General features: G+C 36.6%; 1 protein-coding gene across 8 annotated transcripts in view; it reads left to right on the top strand.

Moving 5' to 3' along the window:
- ZDHHC21 (zinc finger DHHC-type palmitoyltransferase 21) overlaps nt 1-23,611 on the top strand; it is a 69,066-nt gene that overhangs the window by 4,167 nt on the left and 41,288 nt on the right. For 4 of the 8 annotated variants that reach the window (XM_042963396.1, XM_042963397.1, XM_007098541.3 and 1 more), the window contains 6 exons: nt 3,422-3,553; nt 3,970-4,106; nt 10,909-11,106; nt 12,391-12,489; nt 19,665-19,776; nt 22,608-22,746. In XM_042963396.1, the coding sequence (XP_042819330.1) occupies nt 10,953-11,106; nt 12,391-12,489; nt 19,665-19,776; nt 22,608-22,746 (504 nt within the window). In that variant the 5' untranslated portion in view covers nt 3,422-3,553; nt 3,970-4,106; nt 10,909-10,952. Of the gene's footprint in view, nt 1-3,421; nt 3,554-3,952; nt 4,107-10,908; nt 11,107-12,390; nt 12,490-19,664; nt 19,777-22,607; nt 22,747-23,611 lie in introns of all 8 variants that reach the window. The other 4 variants (XM_042963398.1, XM_042963399.1, XM_042963402.1 and 1 more) reach the window with 4 other exon arrangements.

The following is a 23,611-nucleotide window of genomic DNA, read 5'->3' as shown; positions in this document are numbered from 1 at the left end:
ACTCCCCTTTCAAGTGACTATTTTGAGAGTTCCTTATCAGTTGTCAGGCAGTTTCTCATTTAAGCGTGATGACAATTCCAGGAGTTATTTTTATCACCATTTTACAGATGGCTAAACTGAAGCTTGAGAAGAAACTGCAGCCTGGAGAGCTAATAAGCTGTGTGAGAATTTGAATGTGGCTCTCTTTTTTGTATCCCCACGGGGTTAATTTCCTACTCTGTTGAAATAAACTGAATACCTATGTGTATTTAAAAAATTGAATTACATCGTTGGCTAATTGTTAGAGACAGCTATAGTCTGATAGTCTAGGTAGAATTATTTAATGTGGCCAATTTTCAGAGTAGATAACATCAGAAGTTAAATGTCTGTATAAATACGTTTAAAAGTATATAGTTGTAACTTTATTTTCAGAAGCAGTTATAAGTTTAGGGGTGCCTGGGTGGCTCAGTCCGTTAAGCGTCTAACTTCGGCTCAGGTCATGATCTCACGGTTGGTGGATTCGAGCCCCGCATCAGGCACTGTGCTGACAGCTCAGAGCCTGGAGCCTGCTTCAGATTCTGTGTCTCCTTCTCTCTGTACCTCCCCTGCTTGCACTCTGCCTCTGTCTCTCTCAAAAATACATAGACATTAAAAAATGTTTTTAAATAAAAATTAAAAAAAAAGCAATTATAAGTTTAAATTTTATATGTTCACATATTAACCATCTCTCTTGGGAACTTTCTGTGGGAAGTTTTATTGTATTCTTTTAGAAATAGCAATGTTAAAAATATTTAATGACCCTTTATAGTTATGAAGCTTTGGTACGTTCTTTGTTATCCCAAAATTACCTGAAGTTTTAAGCCTCGCATTGTTTCTGTCCCACTTAGGTGAGATTTGATTCCGTGATGTCAGTGAGACTGTTGAATTAGATAAAATGTTTATCCCATTTGGATGCTATCTCTGGCTGCAGGGTGGCTGTAATAACTGTAAATGTAGGAGGTGTCCTGGAGTCTAAGCCAGTGAATGACTGCGGTTTGACTCATAGACGGTTGACTTGTGCTATTACCTAATAATACTGACAGGAAGTGCTGTTTTGCTGAAACATTAGGAAGCCACCCTAGAATCCGAGCCATAGCAGCATTATTGACTTAGGCCATGTTTCAGAACATTTTGTTGTGCCACATTTAATTCTGTGTGAGATTTTTTTCTAGAGGAAGATGAATACGTCCATTTGCTCTTAGAGTAGCAGCTCCTCTACTTTGTCATTCCATATTTTGTCTCTAAAAATCAAAGGTGCAGGCAAGGAAACCATTCTTAGCTTAGTTCAGAAAGTTAGAGTAGAAACAAATTATATCTGACCATCTGACAATCATGGACCACAGAGTAATTGATGCTGGGAGAAAATACAGCTACAAAAATCTATACAGGGAATGGAAATGATAATGATTTTGGTGTATTTTTCACATCCTCAGTATGTAACAGTTTCCTTTTGCTTTGGTAAGCAGTATGCTTAACAAACTTGTAACTTGTTTATTTCCTGTTTTGGAGAATGGTACCACCCTCTACATAGTCCCTAAGCGGAAAGCTTGGGAGCCATCCTACAGTCTGCCCTTTGATTCCAAATGATCACCAAGTTCTATCAGTTTTACTTATTAAATGTTTTTAAGTTTATGTATTTATTTTGAGACAGAGAGAGAGCATGCGAGCAGGGGAGGGGCAGAGAGGGAGAGAGAGAATCTCAAGCAGTCTCTGCTCTGTCAGCACAGAGCCTGACGCGGGGCTCGATCTCACGAATCATGGGATCAGGACCTGAGCCAAGATCAAGAGTTGGCTGCTTAACCGACTGAGCCACCCAGGTGCCCTAGTTTTACTCGTTAAATTCTTAATCTGCCCTTTTTCACATGCCCCCTGTCTTAAGTGTTCCTTCTTCACCCCCTCCTCTCCGCACCCCCCTTCTAAGTAACTGCTGTTGTGGCCTTATCATGTACCCTCCTTTCTCACCTGGGTGACCAGTAGCTTATTTTATATAGTCAGTTTTGGAGCACTATCCATCCGCCCAAGTCCATTCTTCATAGCATGGCTGTTCTTTCCAAGGTGCAGACTTCATCATGGTATTCTTCTCCCTGAAATCCTACAGTGATTTCCCACTCTGCTAAGTGCAAAGTCCAGACTCATTGGCATAGTTTAACAGTGTTTTTCACTGAGATCACTCGTTTCTTGTGGGTCATGAAATCACTTGAGTGGGCTGTGACTAGAATTATGTATGTATTTAAAATGAACTAGAATAAAATAGAAGAACAGTATCGGAGTACATCACGTATATTAAATAGACTTTTTCAATCATGTATTTCATATAATCAGAGTGTCAAACATTTATATTTCTGTGTGTACTGATGTTGTAATGAAATATATTTCTTGGAGTTGAGTGTGCTCAGAAGGTTAAACGTGTTTTACATCATTCTTCTATGTGCAATGACCAGGCATTTCACTTTACTAAGGTTTTCTCTGCCTGCTTTTGTACTTTTGCTTCTTTTGCTCCCGTGGTCAGAAGAGCCTCCGTTCTTTGACGAGCTAAGTCACAGGTTTACTCTCTCCAGAAACCTTTTCCTGATGGCAACTTACCATGAGAAATGCATTCTGTATTGCCACCTTGTATGCACATAAATACTCGCACAACTGAAAAAAGTTCCATGAGCCAATACCCATCTTCTGTGAGATGCATTCTTGCCCTCTTGCCCCCTATCTTATGTTGTCTTACATGGTATCGATCTTGTCTGTTTACTAGTCCGTCTCCATTGAGGATGGGGCCCATCTCTTTTTTATCTGTATCCAGTGCAGAGGCATAATGTATAGTCAATAGATGTTAATTGAATTAGTGAAATACTGAATTGGTGTAGGTATATTATCTAGAACTCTCTAGAGTATTATTATTGAAGCTTGAACTATAGAAGCTAACTTTTATGGTTGATTCTCTTAACAGTTCATTATAGGAGGATAACTTTTCCTTATAGCATTTTAAACTAAAACTTGCTTCTATTTTAAACTCTTCATTTTATGTTTATCAGTTGCAATTGGATAGTTCTAGCCTCACATCTTGATAGACATTACATTGCATCTTGTCTCATGAGTGATCTCAGAATCTGTTGTCATTTTGTGCTTTGTGGTCAAGAGTTTGATGAAGCCCAAATGTTGGACACAGGATACTAATTTGATTTTATGGGAACTGGGTGGTTTCAAAAGAGAGAACTTTCATGTATGATGGAAATCAAGTGCAGATTTTGGGGGGCATGGGGTGGGAAATGAAAACAAAGTCAGGTGAAATGGAGTTCTCTTACTTCTGACTTTAAAACCTTTGTAATTGACATTTTCACAGTCAGAATATTTTAGCGGCTTATAATTTTTATCTTTTGTGAGAGATCATTATTTGTTAAATCATTAATAGATTCTCATGGAGAACGGTTATTGAGGAGAGATCCATTTGTTGGGATGTAATTAAAAAAAGAATGAATCAAGATAAAACCTCTAAATGCAAGTACCAGAAAAATTACAACACGTCTTGGTGAATTTCCAATTGGTAAGTCTACATTTAATTTTATGCGGGAATATGCTTCTGTATTATGTGTCTTAGTATCCTTAAAGTCTTATGTTTAGATACATTAAATAATTGTTCATTTCTAAAAATAACTGTAGTTACATTATGTTTATTTAAAACATTTCATATTAAATTTTAGTTAGACATTTTCTTAAGTAAGAAATTTTTTTTTCCATGAGAAAAGTAATTTGTACGTAATATGAATTTCAAAAACATTTTCTGAATTACAAATCTGATATGGCTTGCAGCTGATGCTTCTGCACTACATTTAAAAAAATACTAATTTTAAAACCATTTAATATAAGGGTAATAAATATAGTGATAACGAGAGACTTAAATATTTTGTGTATAAGGTTGTGGTGTCTAATCAGACTCCCTCAGCTTTCTTTATTTTTCAGTTGGTGGAAAAGAATTTATAAGTACATATGTTTATTAATAAACTTAGAAGAACCCATAATCCATACATAGAAAGTGAGAGCTTTCTTCTCACTACTGTGTCCTTTGTAAGCCCAGTGATAACTACTCGTGTTAACAGGTTGGTGGATGTGTTTTCTTCTATACTTTTTTACTTACACACACATGTTATTTTTTAAATAGTTTATTTATTTTGAGAGAGAGACAGGGAGAGACAGACAGACAGACAGACCCAAGAGGGCCTCATGCTGTCAGCGCAGAGCCCGATGCGGGGCTCAAACTCATGAACTGTGAGATCATGACCTGAGCCGGAATGAAGAGTCGGACGCTTAACTGCCTGAGCCACCCAGGCACCCCTATGTTTTTTTTGACAAAAAACAATAACGCCATACAAACTTTTCTGTAATTTGCTTTCCCCTGTAACATTTACATTTGAAAAATTTTAAACACAAGAGTTGAAAAAATTTTATAGTGTAACATCTGAATATCCCTCACCTAGATAATAACTAATGTTTTATTAAGCTTCGTCACATGCTCATCCATCTCTTGGTCCATCTGACAATCCACTTTATTATTATTTTTTTGGCTCTGTTTCATAGTAAATTGCAGATATCAGTACATTTCTTCCATTCCCTCCCCGATACTTCAGCCTGTGTATCATTAACTAGAATTCAGTATTGGTTTATAGGGTTTTTTTAAAGGTATATTTACATACCATGAAATGCACCAGTCTTAAGTGTACGTTTGCTGACTTTTGACAGATTCATAACCTGTGTATCTCAGACTCCTATCAAGATAGAGATCTTTATGAGGGAACCAGAAAGTTCCCTTTGTGCCTTTTCTTGTCTATCATTCTCCTCCTCTCCTCCAGGAAACCCCTGTTAAGCTTTTTCTCATATAACTTGCATTCTTTCATTCAGCACTTTGTGGGGGTAGCCCTGTGCCGATCTAGATCTACCTCCTTTTCTCCTTTCTTTTTTTCTTATAAAATTGTGGTAGCTTGGGGGTACCTGGGTGGCTCAGTCGGTTAAGCATCCGACTTCGGCTCAGGTCACCATCTCACGGTTCGGGAGTTCGAGCCCTGCATCAGGCTCTCTGCTGTCAGCAAGAAGCCCGCCTCAGATCCTCTTTTCCCCCCTTCTCTCTGCCCCTCCCTTGCTCGCGCTCTCTCTCTCAAAAATAAACATAAAAAAAATTAAAATTGCAGTAGCTTGGAAATAGTCTACACCTTGGAGGTCTCATAGTTTATTTGACCATCCCCCTCCCTCTTCGTGAACATTGAAGTTGTGCCATATCTTTACGATTACGAAAGGCACTGTGTACAACACCGCGAATGTATATCTACCTCTACACTCTGATGAGTACCTTGGTAGCTATGACTAGAAATAAACTACTGGGTCAAAGAGTTTGACATTTTAATAGAGACTCCTAAATTGCCCTCTGAAGATGATTGTATCAGTTTACATGCATACCAGCAATGGGTGAGAGTGTCCTCTTCTGTACTCTCTCTCAAGACTGGATAATCCGTCTTTCTAAAAGGTTTTGAATACAAGGGATGAAAAATAGGCCTAGTTATTTCACATTTTCCTCATCAGTAATGATAAGCGACTGAATTTTTTTCCTTTGTGAATTGCTTCTCTATGTATTTACTTCATATGCCTCTTACCAGTCATACGTTGTAATCTTTTTGTTTAATGTTTATTTATTTATTTTGAGAGAGTCAGAGAGAGATGGCACACACAGGGGAGGCGCAGAGAGAGAGAGGGGGAGAGAATCCCAAGCAGGCTCTGCACTATCAGTGCAGAGCCCCATGCAGGGCTCGAACTCCCGAACTGTGAGATCGTAGCCTGAGCCGAAACCAAGAGTTGGATGGACAGTTAACTGACTGAGCCACCCAGGTGCCCTGTTGTAATGTTTTTTTAAAAGGGATGCTGTATCTTTTAACTTCGTCTTTGGTGTGTTTTAGGCTTCACAAATTTTAATCCTCATGTGGTTACGCTTCACTTATGGGTCTTGTTTGTGAAGGTCTTACTCATTCTGAGATTATAAAACCACTTGCTGTTTTCATCTACTACTTTTGCTTTTTATTTGGCATTTGGAAGAGAAAAATCACCGTGAACTGAGGTGACAGGAAGAATTTCATAGGGAGAGTGAGATTCAAATTGACCTTGAATTATGACTTGAATTTAAATAGAAGTAAGCAAAATAATAGGGCCATTTCGGATAGGAAGAATGAGAGAAGGAATATTTTTTTCATATTCACGAACAGTCATAAGACCAGTGGCTGAGGCAGAGTGTCCTATAAAACTGGAAGTTTCGAGCTCACATTTCTAGATTTCCTGTAAATACTTTTTTTATCATTTTCTGAAATGTGCATTTTGATGTTATCATTTTCTGTCATATAATAGTTTTCCAAATCCCTTTCTTTTCCAAGTGACTCGAATATTCTTCCCGAGGAAAATACATGGTAAAATTTAGTTGCCTGAAAAGGCAAGAAAAGAAAGGTGGTTTCCTACTAGAATGGCTTGAGTGTTGTAAATATTTATGTAGTCTGGTTTATTAGAGTTGAATTATAATATCTTTTAAAAAAGTTTGTGCGGTAGTAATTTACATCATTATTGAAGTTAGTCAAGGCACTCAAGTCGAGTTACCAGATAGCAATCTTCAAAAATGTTGAAGTACCAGTAGGTCTACTAAGTTACATCAAAGTTTGAGTCATGAGCTCACCATTTAATGTACCAATTAGCATGTTCGAATCTCTAGCTAATGAAAGTATTTTACAAATGCCACCCTGGAGACCGAACAGCAGCAGTGTGTTCAGTTCGGTTGTGGGTCAGGATGCGTAATAGTTTCTGTTCAGCCGGAAGCCACGCCTGGTGGATATTAAGCGAGTGGAGTGACCCTACAACTCTGCCAGTTACGTGTCTCTGGTTGTAACCTGATTTGGAGCTCTGGGAAGACTGCTGTTTGCTTCTGGACAGTCTAGGCTGTAAGGCTTATGTGGCACTAATTTTCGCTTATCAGGTATTTAAAAAAAAAAAAAAACATTCACCATCTCATTCATTGTTTTCTTTGTCTATCCTTGGCTTACTTTTCCTTGGGGATGCTTATTCTTTTAGAGCTTGTTGTCTGTATCTTTTACATGCAGGAAGAAAAGACACATTTAACTATACTTTTCAGTATCTAGTATTTTCAGTTGTGAGAAATCTTTTACAAGAAAAAATGTATTATTTTCTGGTAGAGGAGACTACAGACAGTTCAAAAAAATGAATGAGTAACAGTTCTGCTAGTTGTTTTGCTGGCTTGTCTGCTTTTCCGTTTCTAATATTAATACATTTAGAAATAAGTAATGAAAGGATCCTGTTCTCTGTAATTATTGGAATTCATGGTCTGTTTTTCAGTCCTGAATGGAACTGAAACATTGCAAGAAAGAAGGTACATGAAGTTAATAATATTGAACATGTTGAGAAACAGAGCCTTCTGTCATTTCTTTTAGCACTTGATGGTTGGCAAGACTTTAAAAATAAACATTCTTTTTAATGTTTCTCATTTTAACTACGTAGACAGCATACCATTTGTATTTGAGCTCCTTCGGTTTTTAAAATGACGATACCCAGTGTACTCTGTGACTTTCCTCACTTTAATGATCCTGATAGGTCTTTTAATTTTCCAATTAAAAGGTAATGGAGTTCAACTTTTACTTTTTTAGGGCCTGGACACTTTTTCCTATTTTAGAATTCATACGTAAGGACCAGATCTGATTTAAACAGTTGGGTTGTGTTATATTTGAGTTCTTGCCTTTTTTTCTGTGGCTCCAGTATTTGCATGTTCTGAGGACGAGAGGATCAGGGTATTACTTTAAAATGAGCAAATCCTAAATCTTTTTTCCTAAAGAACATTGGCAAGACGTCTGAAGGGGTGGTACCCTGAGTCTCTTCATCTGATGATAGTAAGGGATGAAAATCTGGGAGTCATTCTGGACTCTCTCCTCTGTAACTCCTAATATCCATTCAATTAGTAAAACATACTGGGATGATTGTAACTGTTTTCTCACTTGATCTCTTCTCCAAACCTAATTTTGGCTTTTGCCCTTTCTTAGCCTCACTGATCTCTAATTTGATCCTCGACACTAGAGCGTCGATAATTTTTTTTTTAAGTATAAATGTCATTATGCTAACTTCCTTGCTTCAGTAGCTTTCCAGTGCCTAAGAATGAAGCGTCAGCATTGTAACATGGCGTCTTTATGCCATGATGTAGCCCCTTACTTCTCATCACTCACTCTCCACTGAGAGCTTTGTGATTTGTGATGGCAGTTTGTAACACTGCCTACAATTTTTGTCGTCTATACCTCCTGCTCTTCCTTCTGCTTGCAGTATTGTCGCTTCTCTCTCTCTCTCTTTTTTAATTTTTAATTTAATTAATTTTTTGAGAGAGTGTAAAGTAGGTATGGGCAGAGAGAGAAGGGGACAGAGGATCCAAAGTGGGCTCTGCACTGACAGGCTGACAGCAGTGAGCCCGACCTGGGGCTTGAACTCACAAACCATGAGATCGTGACCTGAGCCAAAGTCAGACACTCAACCAACTGAGTCACCTGGGGTCCCCTTAATTTTTTATTTGAGAGAGAGAGAGTGTGCGAGAGAGTGAGCAAGTATGGAAGGGGGGCAGAGGGAGAGAGAGAGAAGCCCAAGCAGGTTCCACACACTTAGTGTGGAGCCTGACGAGGGGCTCAATCCCATGACCCTGAGATCAGGACCTGAGCCGAAATCAAGAGTCAAACGCTCAACCGTCTGAGCCACCCAGGGGCCCCTGAGTAACATTTACTCATCTTTTAAAACTGAACTCATATTTTACCAGTTACAGGAAGTCTTGCCCTAATTTACCTAGTCTCCATCCTCTATGCCTCTGGTGACATCTTGTCCACATCTCTGGAACTTAGCATGTTCTATTAAATCTTATGATTCTTTCCCCCACTAGGCTATTGGTTTCTTTAAGCAAAGACAATGTCTCGTTTATCACTGTACCTATAATAACTTGTATAGAGTGGAGGCTCCGTGAATAAATTTGTTGAACTGAGTTCAACTCCTTGCCCTAACGTTGAAGTCTTAGGGAAGCTTTTGGATCATCTGTTCCTCGAGATCGGTCAGCTCTATCAGAGACACCTGGGGAGCATTTTAAACCCTTTTATTGGTTTTTGAGCTTTACTCCATAGGAATTATGATTCAGTAGATCTGGAATGAGGCTTGTGAATAAGTATTTTTAAAAAGCTCCTCAGTTGATTCTGGTTTGTTTACAGGTTTGAGAAACATTGTCCTGGTTATTATTGTGTTATTCCGTTGTATTTTCTATAAAAGGTGCCCCCTTGACCTTATATAGTAATTTATTGTTTAAGCTTATAAATTATATCTACTAAGGTAGGGATATATTTTACATCACTTTTTTGGTACCATAAATATTTTTAACACTCATATGAAAAAAGCCCCATTTAAATAGGGGTCTCCTTTTTTTTTTTTTTTTTTTCCTTTTCAAATTTGTACTTAATTCTTGTTAGTTAACATACAGTGCAATATTGGTTTCAGGAGTAGAATTCAGTGGTTCATCACTTACATACAACACCCAGTGCTCATCCCAACAAGTGCCCCTTAATACCCATCCCCTCTCTAGCCCATCCCCCACCTATCTCCCTTATCAACCATCAGTTCTCTATCTCTAAGAGTCTCTTATGGTTTGTTGCCCTCTCTCTTCCCCACCCCCCTGCCCACGTTCCTTGGTTTTGTTTCTTAAATTCCACATAGGAGTGAAATCATATGGTATTTGTCTTTCTCTGGCTAACTTATTTCACTTAACATAATACACTCTAGCTCTATCCATGTCATGGCAAATGGCAAGGTTTCATTCTTTTTGATGGCTGAGTAATATTCCATTGTATATGTATGTACACCACATGTTTTTTATCTGTTCTTCAGTCGATGGACATTTTTGGGCTCCCTCCATCATTTGGCTGTTGTTGATAATGCTGCTATAAACATTGGGGTGCATGTACTCCCTTCGAATTCGTATTTTTGTATCCTTTAGGTAAATACCAAGTAGTGTAATTGCTGAATCATAGGGTAGTTCTATTTTTAACTTTTTGAGGAACCTCCATACTGTTCCCCAGAGTGTCTGCACCAGTTTGCGTTCCCACCAGTGGTGCAAGATGGTTCCCCTTTCTCCACATCCTTGCCAGCATTTTAAACAGGAGTCTTCTTGAGTTGATAGTAATAAGATTAGTTGGGCTTCGTTCCATGAATTTAAATATTTTTGGCAATTTGTAATTCCTTTTCGCTTTTCATTAAAATTTTTTAAAATGATTTTTTAAGCGTTATATTGTGACGTAAACTAAATTGCACAAATCTTAAGTGTACAGCTCCGTGAATTTTTACATGTGTATGTACCCTTGAAGCACCACCTAGGTCAAGATACAGAACATTACTAGCCCCTCAAAGTTTCCCTTATGTCCTTTTCTAGTTAGTAAACACCCCTCCCACCACAACATGACCACTATTTTGACTTGTGTGAGCATCCGTTAGTGTTACGATTAAAAGTTCTAAAAAATCTGGCACATATCTTTTGACCTGTGTCTCATTTGTCTTGGGTTAACCTGTGGAATTACGGGGTTCAGGACAGACTTGTGTTTAACTTCAGAAGGTATTGCCAGTTTACACTCCCATGATAGCCGATTCATAGTGGGAGCCAGAATTAAATTATGTGAAACTTATGATGAAACTTGAATGTCCGAAAGTTCTCTGTTTTCCAGTGTGTTTCATTTTGTCAAAAATATGCAAAGAAAACTCCACGTCATTTTATAGTTGCCAGGAATGTAGTTTTGTTTTAGTCAAATGATTTTTTCTATATAAGTAATTTTTTTCTTTCTTACCTCTCCTTAGGGTCGTCTTCCTTGTGGGTTGGCAGGCAGTTGTAGGACTGCAAAATGGGTCTTCGGATTCACTTTGTTGTTGACCCACATGGTTGGTGCTGCATGGGTTTGATTGTCTTTGTCTGGTTATACAATATTGTCTTAATTCCCAAAATTGTCCTCTTTCCTCACTATGAAGAAGGACATATTCCAGGCATATTAATAATAAGTAAGTTTCTGATCTTTATTTCTTTTTATTATTAAAGAATTTTCTCATTGTGAATGTATTTGGAGTATAGTGCCACTGTGATAACCTTTCTTTTAGTATTGGTGTTATTCATGTTATTTACTAAATTATGGAAGTTTTAAAAAGACTGGCTTTTCTCTATTTTTCAGGGTTAGATAAATGTGGTCATCTCCATATCTAACTCTGCAAAACATATGAAGTTCATTTTGTTTAAAATGAAACTGGCACATTACTGCTATTTTGTGTGTGTCTGTGTATTTTTAATGTGTTTCTATTATGTACTTATTTCAAATGTGGAAGGAGTTTTCATAATGAAGATGGTATATATTACAGAAACGAGAATTTCATGATGCAAAAATTATTACGATGTTGTTTATGATAACGCTTTGAACTTCTGGATAATGATTTTCTGCTCTAGTTCATTTAGTGCTGGCTTGCTTATGATTAAAAGAATAAGATTGAAAATGATATATTTTACATGTACATGGATGGCATTTACAGTTACCTTGTACATTATGTCATTTCGACCTCACAAGTGCTGTGGGTGATACGCTCTCTGTGGTACAAGGGATAAAACCGATCGGTACCATGCAGTCAGCCCTGGGGTTAGCGCTCAGACCAAGTTTCCTATTACAGGTGCATTGCCTTCTCTTCACAGCCCCGCCTCCACCTCCGCCAAATGCCTACTTTTTATTCATTTAAAAGGCAGAATTATAATGAATGGATCTATTTTTCCTTACTGCTATTTTTCTAGTTACTCTTAAAAACTCAAAATTTCTAGATTCTTTATTTTCACATTACGTAAATATTTTAAGATCTAGTGAAAGGAGCAATCGAATGTCACTAACTCAAGGTAATTTTGAAGCTAGCCAGTTGGAGGCATGAAAAAGTTTAATTGTAGGATAGGTTTTAAAATGCTGCTTTGATTCTGTCACATATAGTACATGTAGTAATTAAAAGGGAACCCATTCATTTATGCCATTATTGACAAGGAATTTGTTAATAAAAACATCTGATTTATAACAAGTTTGTCAGTTATTATGCAAAATAATATTTAAAGATAATACGTTTGAGAAAGTTCTCGTGGCAGTATTATTTGATGAATGAAATGAAATGGATCATTTAACTTTTCCATTTTAGTTTTTGAAAATTATCCTGATGGCATTAATGAAAATACACATTTAAACTTTAAATATGCTTCTCGATAAAATGTTTTGAAGAATAAATGCCTCATTTACTTACTTAACTTTCTTATTTATTTCAAAGTATTCTATGGCATTGCCATATTTTGTCTGGTTGCTTTAGTGAGGGCCTCAATAACTGACCCAGGAAGACTCCCTGAGAACCCTAAGATTCCACATGGAGGTACGATACTCTTCAGATTTATCAATTTGACTATACCTGCATCATTATCTTTGTGAATGCATTTTATAGCCTTTAGTATGTACTAATTACATATGTCCTCTACGAGCTCTCAAGTCTTTTCTCAACTGTCTCCGTTCTAGATTTCTTTCTTTATAGTTGTAAATGCCAGCTGACTCCTGTATCCCCTACTCTCTGACTCTTCTGTGTAGTTTACTTGTTTGCTTGTTTTTCTCTCCTCCCACACTACATCTGTATAGCCTGTGTGAGGGTGTAGATTTGTTATTTCGTTTTCTTCCTCGGTTCGGTGCTGTATCCTTAGTGCCCGTCTCTGTCATTTGGTAGATGCTGGGTAAATACTGGTGAGTGATATATAATTACCTGATATATCTTTATTTCATAAAGGGATCTTTTTGATCGTGTCCCTCACTTCGTGCATGATATTATAAATAGAATATTGCTTAGAGTCAATATTTGTGGTTTAATGATACTATTGCCTGTGTTTTTCCAAGTTCTAACAATTCAGTGAAAAATTTGACAGATTTTATTCTAGTGTCAGTTGAAGGTAATTTAGGATCAGCTTATTGCATGATAACTGTTCGAACCACAAAAATGAATTGAAAATGGTGTTGCTTGTTTTATTGCGTGCTAGGGATAGTGACCCTTGCTTACCTTCTGTCCTCAGTTTCACTCTTTGGTCATTTGCCATATGAGCTTTGAGAACTCTCTATACTTTCTTCTAATGAGAAATGTATAGGACTTTGTTCTACATTAGAGAGCCAGAATACTTTTTCTAGTACTTTGGGGATTTCCAAACTTGCTGCACATTAGAATCCGCAGGGGAGATTTTAAAAATTTCAATGTCCTGATCACCTATGTTAATTTAATCAGAATGTCTGGAGGTGGGAACCAGGTACCAATATTTTTCAAAGATCCCAGGTGATTGCAGTGTGTCAAAAATTGGGGAGCCTATTAATTCCTTCTGAAATTAGATTAGTGACAAGTCACTTAAAAAATCTTCCTGAAGTCCCTGGTTGTTGTTTTTTGTGGCCCGTCATTTAGGGACATACTTGGCTTTGCAAGTTTGATGATTAAATGGGAATGATATGACACTGACGTTTACATAGCTGTGAGAGTTTCTGAGAACTGTGTCAAATATTTTGTTTCTATTAACTTATAGAAACAGTGTCACCATCAGTTGGTCTGTGGGCACACATGCACACGTGCACGTGTGTTTGCGGGGGAGGGTGACAGTCTGCAGTTTGTACAGAACCTCTTTTCTCAACCAGCCCATACCGAAGGTTCTCTAACATCTTGATAAATGTGTTGCCTACTTCAACTCTAAAACCCACTGTTTCCAGAAAATTAGAGAAGCAGGTTTTTCCCAACCCATGACCCATTTCCTAGGAAATCTTTAATTTGCAGTGGTCACTCACACGCCTGCATGTATCAGATACTGCAAATCAGAGAAAGGGGCCAAAAAGGAACTTGAAAATCTCATATCCACAGACAGCAGCCACTACTCAGCTACAGTGAAATTGTCACGTAGGCCCACTATTCTTAGATCTTAGAATTTTTAAAGAGAAAACAGAGAATCTCGGTTTTTAAGAGAAATTTCAGGATTTGAAGACAATTGACAGCTAATTAAAAATTTAAAAAACACTGGTTTTAAAAGAGTGCTAAACAAACTATGTGAAACCACCGGGTTACCTTTAGCTGACAGGCCCCAGTGATGGAGGACTGCGTGGCATCCTGCTGCTGTTTGGATGTCTGCGTCCTATCTGGTCACGGTTGACGTGTGGCCTGTTTTTCTTCCCTGAGTTCTGAAGACTTATCTTTTCCCCAGTTGAAAAAAAATACATTCGTCATATTTCAGTGTTTCCAGAGTCTTTTCCTGTCTCCTCTCATCTGATCCTCGTGGCAATTTTATGAGGGAGGTAGACCGAATAATCAAGAGTGTAGACTGTCACACAGCAGGTTGTTAAAGAGCTACCGTGACATCCCAACACTTGTCTCCATCATCTTGTTTACCGTGTATCTATAGAGAGATGAATAATTTTAGCCCTTTATTCACCTTGGCTTTGATTCTGGGAAAAATTGAGGTCGTCATGTGCTTTGTGGTGATTTCCTGATTATTTTGTAAATCTGGTTTTAACTTAGTAAAAAACACAGAATTTTAACAGTGAAAAAATAATATAGCATGACCAGAGAGTTGGGGCCATAAAAAGTGACATTTACTCATCGCTGTTTTAAGGTTGAGCAGTTTTATATAAATGGTTTCTTTAGGAAAAGAAATGTAAGCCCCAGAACTTTTACAGTTTTAACCATGTTTTAATTGAATTACTCCAAAATATTTTACATCCCTTTCTGTTTTTTTTTTTTAAGTAGAATGAATTTAGTGTCAGTGTAACCCTCCAAATACATGAGGCAGTTTGAATATAAGAGAATGTTGCATTATCTCTGCAAAGATTTCTCAGAATTTGATTCTTTTAAACTTTTTGGTGTGTAGATGAAATAGTCAAATGAAATCATTGTCAATTTCTATTACTTAAATTAATCACATGCATGTTTGAAATATATAAATATTGCTTTATATTACTTTCAGGTTTTATGAAATGATTTTATTCAATCTTTTTAAAAAACCGCTTTATTGAGTATGATTCACATGCCATGTGATTCACCCATTTAAAGTGTACAATTTAGTGGTTTTAATACGTCCACAGAGTTGTGGAACCATTACTAAACCAATTTTATGTATGCATGTAAGTAAATAAGTAGGTAAGCTCTATGCCCAATGTGGGGCTTGAACTCATAACCCAGGCATCAACAGTTGCATGCTCTTCTGACTGAACCAACCAGGTGCCCCACCACAATCAATTTTAGAACATTTTCTTTTAAAAAATCCTTTTTTTTTTTTTAACGTTTTTTTTATTTTTGAGAGACAGAGACAGAGAATGAGCAGGGGAGGTGAAGAGAGAGAAGGAGACACAGAATCCGAAGCAGGCTCCAGGCCCTGAGCTGTCAGCACAGAGCCCAATGTGGGGCTTGAACTCACAAACCCCAAGATCATGACCTGAGCTGAAGTCAGATGTTTAACCCAATGAGCCACCCAGTCGCCCCTCAAACGTTTTGATCGTCAAGTTCTTATCTTACATGTTTGACTTCAGTGTTTTTGTCGTTAGTAGAGCCACTTTGAGTAGAGCCGCCCTGTTACAGAGCAAAATCCTCTAAGTTTTACAAACTGTAGCACATTTAAAGTTTGTGTGATAATGTCCCTTGACATTTTACCCTGAGCTATAGGGATGCATATGCTATTAATGCTCAGGGTTATGAATTCACTTGTAGTTTTGCTCCCCTCGCATTTCTTCTATTGCTTTTTGAAGGAGCTCTGCAAGACACTTCCTGTCATTTCTTTTCTACTTTGGCAAGTGATTGTGTCAGGGAACCTCTGTGAAGAGCCAAATGTTGCATTGATTTTGGTAGTCTCAAGTTGTATTTTTTCTCCCTAAAACATTACTTTGTGGTTTGAAACGCATATTAGGCCCTCTCAATGACTGTAAGTCTTTTAAAAGGCTTAAATAGAAGGTTATTCCTCTCTCTGAGGGATAATTAAAACACCAAAAAAAAACCCTTCCTTTGTATTTATTCATGCATTTACAGCATTAAGGGGATCCCTGATAAACTGAGGGTTGCTGGAGGGGAGACGGGTGGGGGGATGGGCTAAATGGGTGGTGGGCATTAAGGAGGACACTTGTTGGGATGAGCACTTGTTGGGATAAGTGAGGAGTCACCATATTCTACCCCTAAAACCAATACTACACTGTATGTTAACTAACTTGCACTTAAGTAAATAACAAAAAATAATAAACGGACATACGCACGCGCGCACACACACACACACACACACACACACACGAGGATCCATGCAAAACAATGTGATAATGTTCACTTAGGTTACTTAGGTTTACTCATTTTCTTTAATTTGTTTTATGTTTTGATTTTTCTCTCCTTAAAAAAGTCACTTCCAATTTTTTTTCCTTTAAACATTTCCTTTAAGAAAAAAATCAGTTTTCAATTTTTCTGTAGCTGCCATAAATTAGCAACTGGATTCTCTCTCCTATAGGCTTTTTTTTTTTAATTAAAAATTTTTATTTTCATCACTTACAAATTGTATTTTGCCTTCTGATTCTTTCCCATAGGCTTTTATTTTATATTAGATGGCTAGTGCAAAAGTCTTCAGACCTTAGAATGTATCAGTCACCAAGGTCACATTTGAACATGAATAAACCTTAAAGAAGGAAAGTGAGAAGATCAAGAAATGGTTTATAGATATGTAGGATAGGTTAAGGTGGATAGATTTTTTTTTCCCTTGCTATACAAGGTCAAAACCTAGATGATACTTTAATTAAATTTCTAGACATTTACAGTAGTGCGTTTTTTTCCTTTGTTCCCCTCACACATAGGTGTGTATATGTGTGAAAATGAGTTTTTCAAAGATATTTCTCACTTTAGATACTTATATAGTTTCTTAAATTTAACCAATTTAGCTCAACTCTTTAAGCAAATGTATGATCCAGACCATAGATTGGCAAACTCTTCTTTACTGTAAAGGGCCAGATAGTAAATATTTTGAGCTTTATAGACCATACAGCCCCTTAGCTCTGCTACTGTAGCCCAAAAGCCGCTATAGATAATGTGTCAATGAATGGGCTTAGCTGTGTTCAAATAAAACTTTATGTATGGACACTGGAATTCAAATGTCATGTGTTTTACATTTCACAAGTTCTTCTTGTTCTTTTCGATCACTGAAAATTGTAAAAACCGTTCTTAGCTCATGATTTGCCTGTGGACTGTAGCTTGCCAACCGGTGGTCTGGACTGCAGAATTACAGGCTTTCTCGGACTATAGCCAAATGCTGTCTTCTTTTCTGAGGTTACAACATTTCAATTATGAAAGAATTTTACTAAAGTATCAGATGCTGAAATGACCAATAATGAATACACCATATTTATATTTTAAGGCACTGGTTTAAGACGTAATGTTTTTATGTTGTCTTTTAATGACAATCGGCTCATCAGGGAGGGTCTACTTTCTGACTCTAATCTTTGCAATATGTGAATTCAGGGTTTTTTTTTTTTCCCCCCCCCAACGGTTTTATTTATTTATTTATTTATTTATTTATTTATTTATTTATTTATTTATGGGACAGAGAGAGACAGAGCATGAACGGGGGAGGGGCAGGAGAGAGGGAGACACAGAATCGGAAACAGGCTCCAGGCTCCGAGCCATCAGCCCAGAGCCTGACGCGGGGCTCGAACTCACGGACCGCGAGATCGTGACCTGGCTGAAGTCGGACGCTTAACCGACTGCGCCACCCAGGCGCCCCAGGGTTTTTTAATATTAGGATGTTTGGCTGTTTCAGCGGCTAAGTGGGAAAAGAGGGATCTGCTTGTGATATTATATAAATTAGTTTTCATTTCACTCACAAAGAATACTAGTGTATCTAAATTAAACTTTAGTGTTGCTCTCTCACATAAGTTTTCATTAAAATAAGAACTGTAAGTAAGAAGTGAAAAGATTTTATTTTAAAATGAAATTTTTGATGCAAAAGATACTTTCTCAACTTCAATAGTATTGGAACAATTAATTTGATACTATTATTATTGATGTCTTCTATAGCAGAATTTTTCATAATACTTCACTATATAAAATTCTTGTATATTGATTTTACTCTTGTCATTAAACTAAAATAATGAAATTAAAATAGGATATCTTTTTAGAAAATTGAATACTACCTGGTATTATCTTCTTTTACTCATATTTAAAATGTTTCATTTTTAAACATTTAAACTTTATACTTGAGCAGGTGTTTAGTCATATGTGTGCTTGTCATACTTTGCATATACTGATAATTCATTCTGAATATTTGGAGTCAGGCTAATTTTACTATGTCCAGGCTTTTAACAAGGTTAGAGTGTAGTATAAACATAGGGTTGGAAAAAAATGAACCTAAGTGTTAAAAAAGGTTTAAGAATTCTGTAAAATTCCCTTTTAGCAAATATTAAATAGATACATTCTGTGTCATAAAGCATTTGTCTTGGTAGATGACTTTCCTATAGTTCTTATAGATCTCATTAGAAAGACATATGCTGAAAACAAATGACTTTTCTCTTTATTTCTGTAAACCTAATGTTTTTAGCACAAAACTTAAATGTGTGCTCTTTAATTACAACTTAAAAGAAATTGCTACTTGATTGTAGGAAAGAGTTTTGTAAAGAACTCCCTTATTTCCATTAAATAGTAATTATCTTATAATCTTCTTTACTTCTGAAATCATTCTAATACCTCCAACCCTCTCCTATAAACACTCCCAAATGAATTTATTGATATTAAAGTATAGAAAGTTTGGGAGGTGGGAATGCTATCTCTGTTTTTCTAATGAGTTAATAGGATTAATTTTGATTTCTTAGTCTATGAAACCAGGATTCAGCATTATTTCTTTTTTAGTTAATAAAATTTCTAGAAATAAATTTGTTTACATAAAATTCTGTTTTAACTATAATGATTTGCTGGGGTGCCTGGGTGGCTTAGTCGGTTAAGCGTTCGACTTCAGCTTAGGTCATGATCGCGCGGTTCGTGAGTTTGAGCCCCGTGTTGGGCTCTGCGCTGACAGCTCAGAGGCCGGAGCCTGCTTGGGATTCTGTCTCTCCCTCTCTCTCTCTGCCCCTCCCCCGCTTGCTGTCTCTCTCTCAAAAATAAACAAACATTAAGAAAAATAAATGAAATAGAATAACTGGTTATACTTGAGGGTTTTGTCATTAAATTTTACTGCTAGCAATTTATCCGAAACCCAGATGCATTACTTTCTATCATTTAGTTTGACTACTAATAGTGTCTTACTATTATAGTGTTTAAAATTAGAAGTGTACAGAATAAGACTTTAATAGAGTAGAGCAGCAATATTTATGTCAAACTCTCTTACAGTGAAGATGTAGAAGAATATTTTCTTGGATTTATCTTCCTATCTATCTATCTATCTATCTATCTATCTATCTATCTATCTATCTATGAAAGAGAGAGAGAGGGAGGACTTCCTATAAAGTCTTCTAAACTGTTGTTGCTAAATTTCAGCAGTACTCTTTTGCCTTTAGTAAATGGATTTTAATTTCCTTCTCTAGAACGGGAGTTCTGGGAATTATGTAACAAATGTAATTTGATGAGACCAAAGCGATCCCATCACTGTAGCCGCTGTGGCCACTGCGTGAGGAGAATGGATCATCACTGTCCGTGGTAAGAAATGGATAATTTACTTTTAGGAAGAAAAAAGAAAGAAACAGTGAAAAATAAATCTTAGGACTTAGCATATTTAAACAAAAGTTATATTAAAGTTATGCAGTTAAACAAAAGTTATTAAAGTTATGCAGTTTAAAAAAAAAAACCCTTTAGTGAGGACAATAAGGATACCTTTTTCTATCAGGTTCTATCAACTCTCAAAGTCCTTTTTGCACATTCTGCACATTTTGCACATTACATGCATGCTGGATATGTACAAGTGGTAGTTCACTGCTTCTGCTGAACTGCCAACATTTTTGGTCAATAGGGGGCTCTCTTGTAATATTTTAAAAAACGGTTCAGTTGAGAACTAGCGTTTTGAAAACAAATGCTGTGAGAATTCTGCATTGTATCTCATTTCAAAGCTGTCACAAAAATCTGTGAGCAAGATATTGTATTTAATTCTGTTTTCCTAGCATGGGATCTCTGTATAAATATTTAAACTAGTATAGCGTAGCACTTTGTAAATATATCTAAATACATATATATTTATGTTTGTACACTCATACATGCATATATACAAAGTTAACTGCACAATGGGCTTTTGAAATTTATAACTGCATTTATCTATAGTTGACTTAAGGGTGGAGTTTAGCTTTGACAATGCTGATCAATTTAGAGTTCCCCATATTTTTTGATAACTTACTTTGATAGCATCATTTAAGGTTGGTCACCAAGCTTTTAGTGAAAATTTGGTTTTTACTATAAATCTATTATTTAAATAGAAAGTATTTCCTGAGATTAGGAAAAAAATAAAAGCATTTTTTAAAAAAGCATTTTAGATAGAAGCACTTGGTTACTATATAAAAAGGCTTAAAATTGTCTGATTCCATTGACGGGATAGTGTAGTATATTAATATATAGTTGATGTTTAAAAAATATGCTTTGAATTTAAACAGATTAATTCTCAAGTGAATTTCTAAACCTCCGTGATCTGTTTATAACTATAATAGTAATAGACTAAAAAGAAAAGGCTAGGTAAAACATGTATTATTGGGTAAGTGGTAATCACACTGAAAAACTCAACTGCATACCCTTTTTTAGAGTACTGTTTCTGATTAACTAATTAAATATGTAATAAATGTTCAAATTACAGTTGGATATTGATCCTTCCTTTGAAAGGAATGCATTATTTTAAGCTTTAAAATAATCAACCAGGAGATGTTTTGGTCCTGTAGAGATTAGCGATATTCCTTATTTTAAGGAATAAAGATGAACTTGGTGGCAAAAAAAATGTGCTATTAACCTAAATTTTGAGATTGGGGTGAGCTGTCTGTCAGTTTCTTCTGTGGTTTTCGTCAGCTTCTCAGAGTCCTGGTGGGAAGAAGAGTGGAAGTAGAAAGAGTTGGAGGTAGGAAAGGAGGGCAGACCAGTGGCTTTAAAAAGACTGAGGGACTTTCCTGATTGAATTCCTTAGTAGAGCATTGCTGAGATAGTCAGAGGGTAAGGGCAGTGGACAGTGTAAATTGGAAGCAAAGAGAATTTTTGATATTTTCAGAAACTGCATTATCGTAGCTGCCTAAGAGCTTTAGATTTGGAGGTCAGTTCTCAGGTCACCTTGAGATTTTCTCTGTTTCAGGCTCTGATTACTCTTTCTGAATAGCTTGTTACTGAAAGGACTCTTACATATAGACTGAGTACCTCAGTGTTTCTTAAAGCTCTCCGGTTAAGAAGAATGCCATCATCATAGCAGTTATGTCTTAAATTTGGGCAGGACGAGGAGAATGGGGTGAGCAGAAGTCATGGAAGCAGCAGCTGGTGAAGAGTGTGTTTGAGATCACACATAAGCACGCTTCCCGCTTGTGAAAGAAAGCCCTGCTTGCAAGTAGCAAAACCCAGGCATTTTCGTGTTTACAAAGCATGAGATCTTAAGTTTAGGAAATGCTTTTGCAGGTTTTCCATTTCATTCTATGTGTGATTTTAAAAAGTAGTTTCAATGATACACCTTTAAAACAACAATTTGTTAGGAACTGAACCTGTTGTATCTCCCCCCCATCCCCCAAACAATGGCAGTATAATGCTATAGTGAAATGAAAACATTTGTAAAAGTAAATTATAGTTTTGGACTAGGGTTTTCTGCTGGAATTGTAAAATATTTTGAAAATTGGGGTATGATAAATAAATTTGGAACAATAAAATATTGAGTTTGCATTAGCCTTGAAAATGTTAGGATGATAACATTAATTATTTTTCCTGGTTATGGTTCACTATTGTCCTGGTGGAAGTGTAGCTCTGAGAATTCGTAAATACTTTTGGATATGTGTTTATTTCCAGCAACCAAGGGTGGATTTTAAAAGTAAGAAAAATTGCGAATGCTTAGCAGTAATGTCAAAGCGGCAGGTTTTAAGTTCTTTTGCTTCCAGTCGTTCGAATTGCTCTCCACAGCTGGAATGCTGGAATGGAAGAGCGATATATAGAAGGCTCTTGTTTTCTTGGCTACTGTCTCTTCCTCTGGCAAGTGTCTTAACTCCTTTGTTCCTGCTCCCCTATCAGTGAAACGGGGAGACTGCCATCTGCTCTTCCTGCCACACTGGGTGGTTGTGACTTGAAGGCAGATCATCTCCACGGACTTCCTTTTTGTCAAGTAGAAAGTGCTTTACAAATGTGAGGAGGCATATTTGTAGTGTAGCTTTTCCTATGCATGGTTTGCTTTTAGGCTTAGGTGATGTTAGCATATCTCCGGGAAGTCCAGCATAATATGAAGTTGTTTGTGTTTATTTTTACCAGCCCCAAGATTAACATTTTATTAAAGTTTAAAATATTGTTTCTGTTTTCATTTTTTTCTTCAGGATTAACAATTGTGTTGGCGAAGATAATCATTGGCTTTTTCTGCAGTTGTGTTTCTACACAGAACTTCTTACTTCCTACGCACTGATGTTTTCTTTCTGCCACTATTATTACTTTCTTCCACTAAAAAAGCGTAACTTGGTAAGAAATGTTCATGTTCACTGATGTTAGAACAGCTGTAGCATACAGTTATTAACGTTCCTTTAAGTGCAGAGGATTGGAAACAAAAAACAACAAAAATATACTCCAAACTTGGTGAATTTGAGAATGTCTTGGGATCGAGAAAGTAGACTCTAATCTGACATTCCCTTTTAACCAAATCCATTTATGATTATTTATTAGTGTTGAGTGACTTTCTTTAAAAAGCAACATACGAGGTCTTTCAATATGTATGTTTTGGTTTAAGAATATCTACGATAATGAGGGAGAAAGTGAAAAATGTTAACTTCTCATTTCTTTTCAGGAATAAAAACAGACTTAATTTTTTCAAGTTTCTCAAGGGAATGTTAAGTTTTTGAGAAAAAGGACCTTTTTTCCCTTTGGCTTTAAACAATTATGATGAGCATTTGCAAGGTTCTGTAAAAAGTTATTGTCGTATATACCATCGGAAGGAGTGCTTTTCCCATTGTATACAGGAATAACGATAGATCTTAGTAAGACTTGCCCCAAATAGTGCTGCTTGGGGTGGTTAGCAGCAACACGGTTTAAGTACTTGACCAAGTACCAACACCATGCAGTGGGCATGTTGTTCCAATTCTCACTTTAATGCACAAAACAACCACGTGAGGTGGGTACAGTTTCCCCCAGTTTTGTAGATGAGCAAACAGACTAATAGAGATTAATTAAGTAGTTACTGAAGGCACAAAGCTAGTAAGTGAGTATTCAGCTGGTTTTAGTTGTAGAACTGGGATTTGAATCTGATCTTGTGTTTTTGAATCTTACCCTCTGTGTTTTATGTATACGGTTGGTATTGAAGCCTGATCTTGTGCATAATTTGGACTCGGAT

This window comes from Panthera tigris, chromosome D4 (assembly GCF_018350195.1).
Source record: "Panthera tigris isolate Pti1 chromosome D4, P.tigris_Pti1_mat1.1, whole genome shotgun sequence".
NCBI lineage: Eukaryota > Metazoa > Chordata > Mammalia > Carnivora > Felidae > Panthera > Panthera tigris.
The sequence above is the reverse complement of the archived record's forward strand: the minus strand, read 5'-3'. Positions and strand labels throughout refer to the sequence as shown.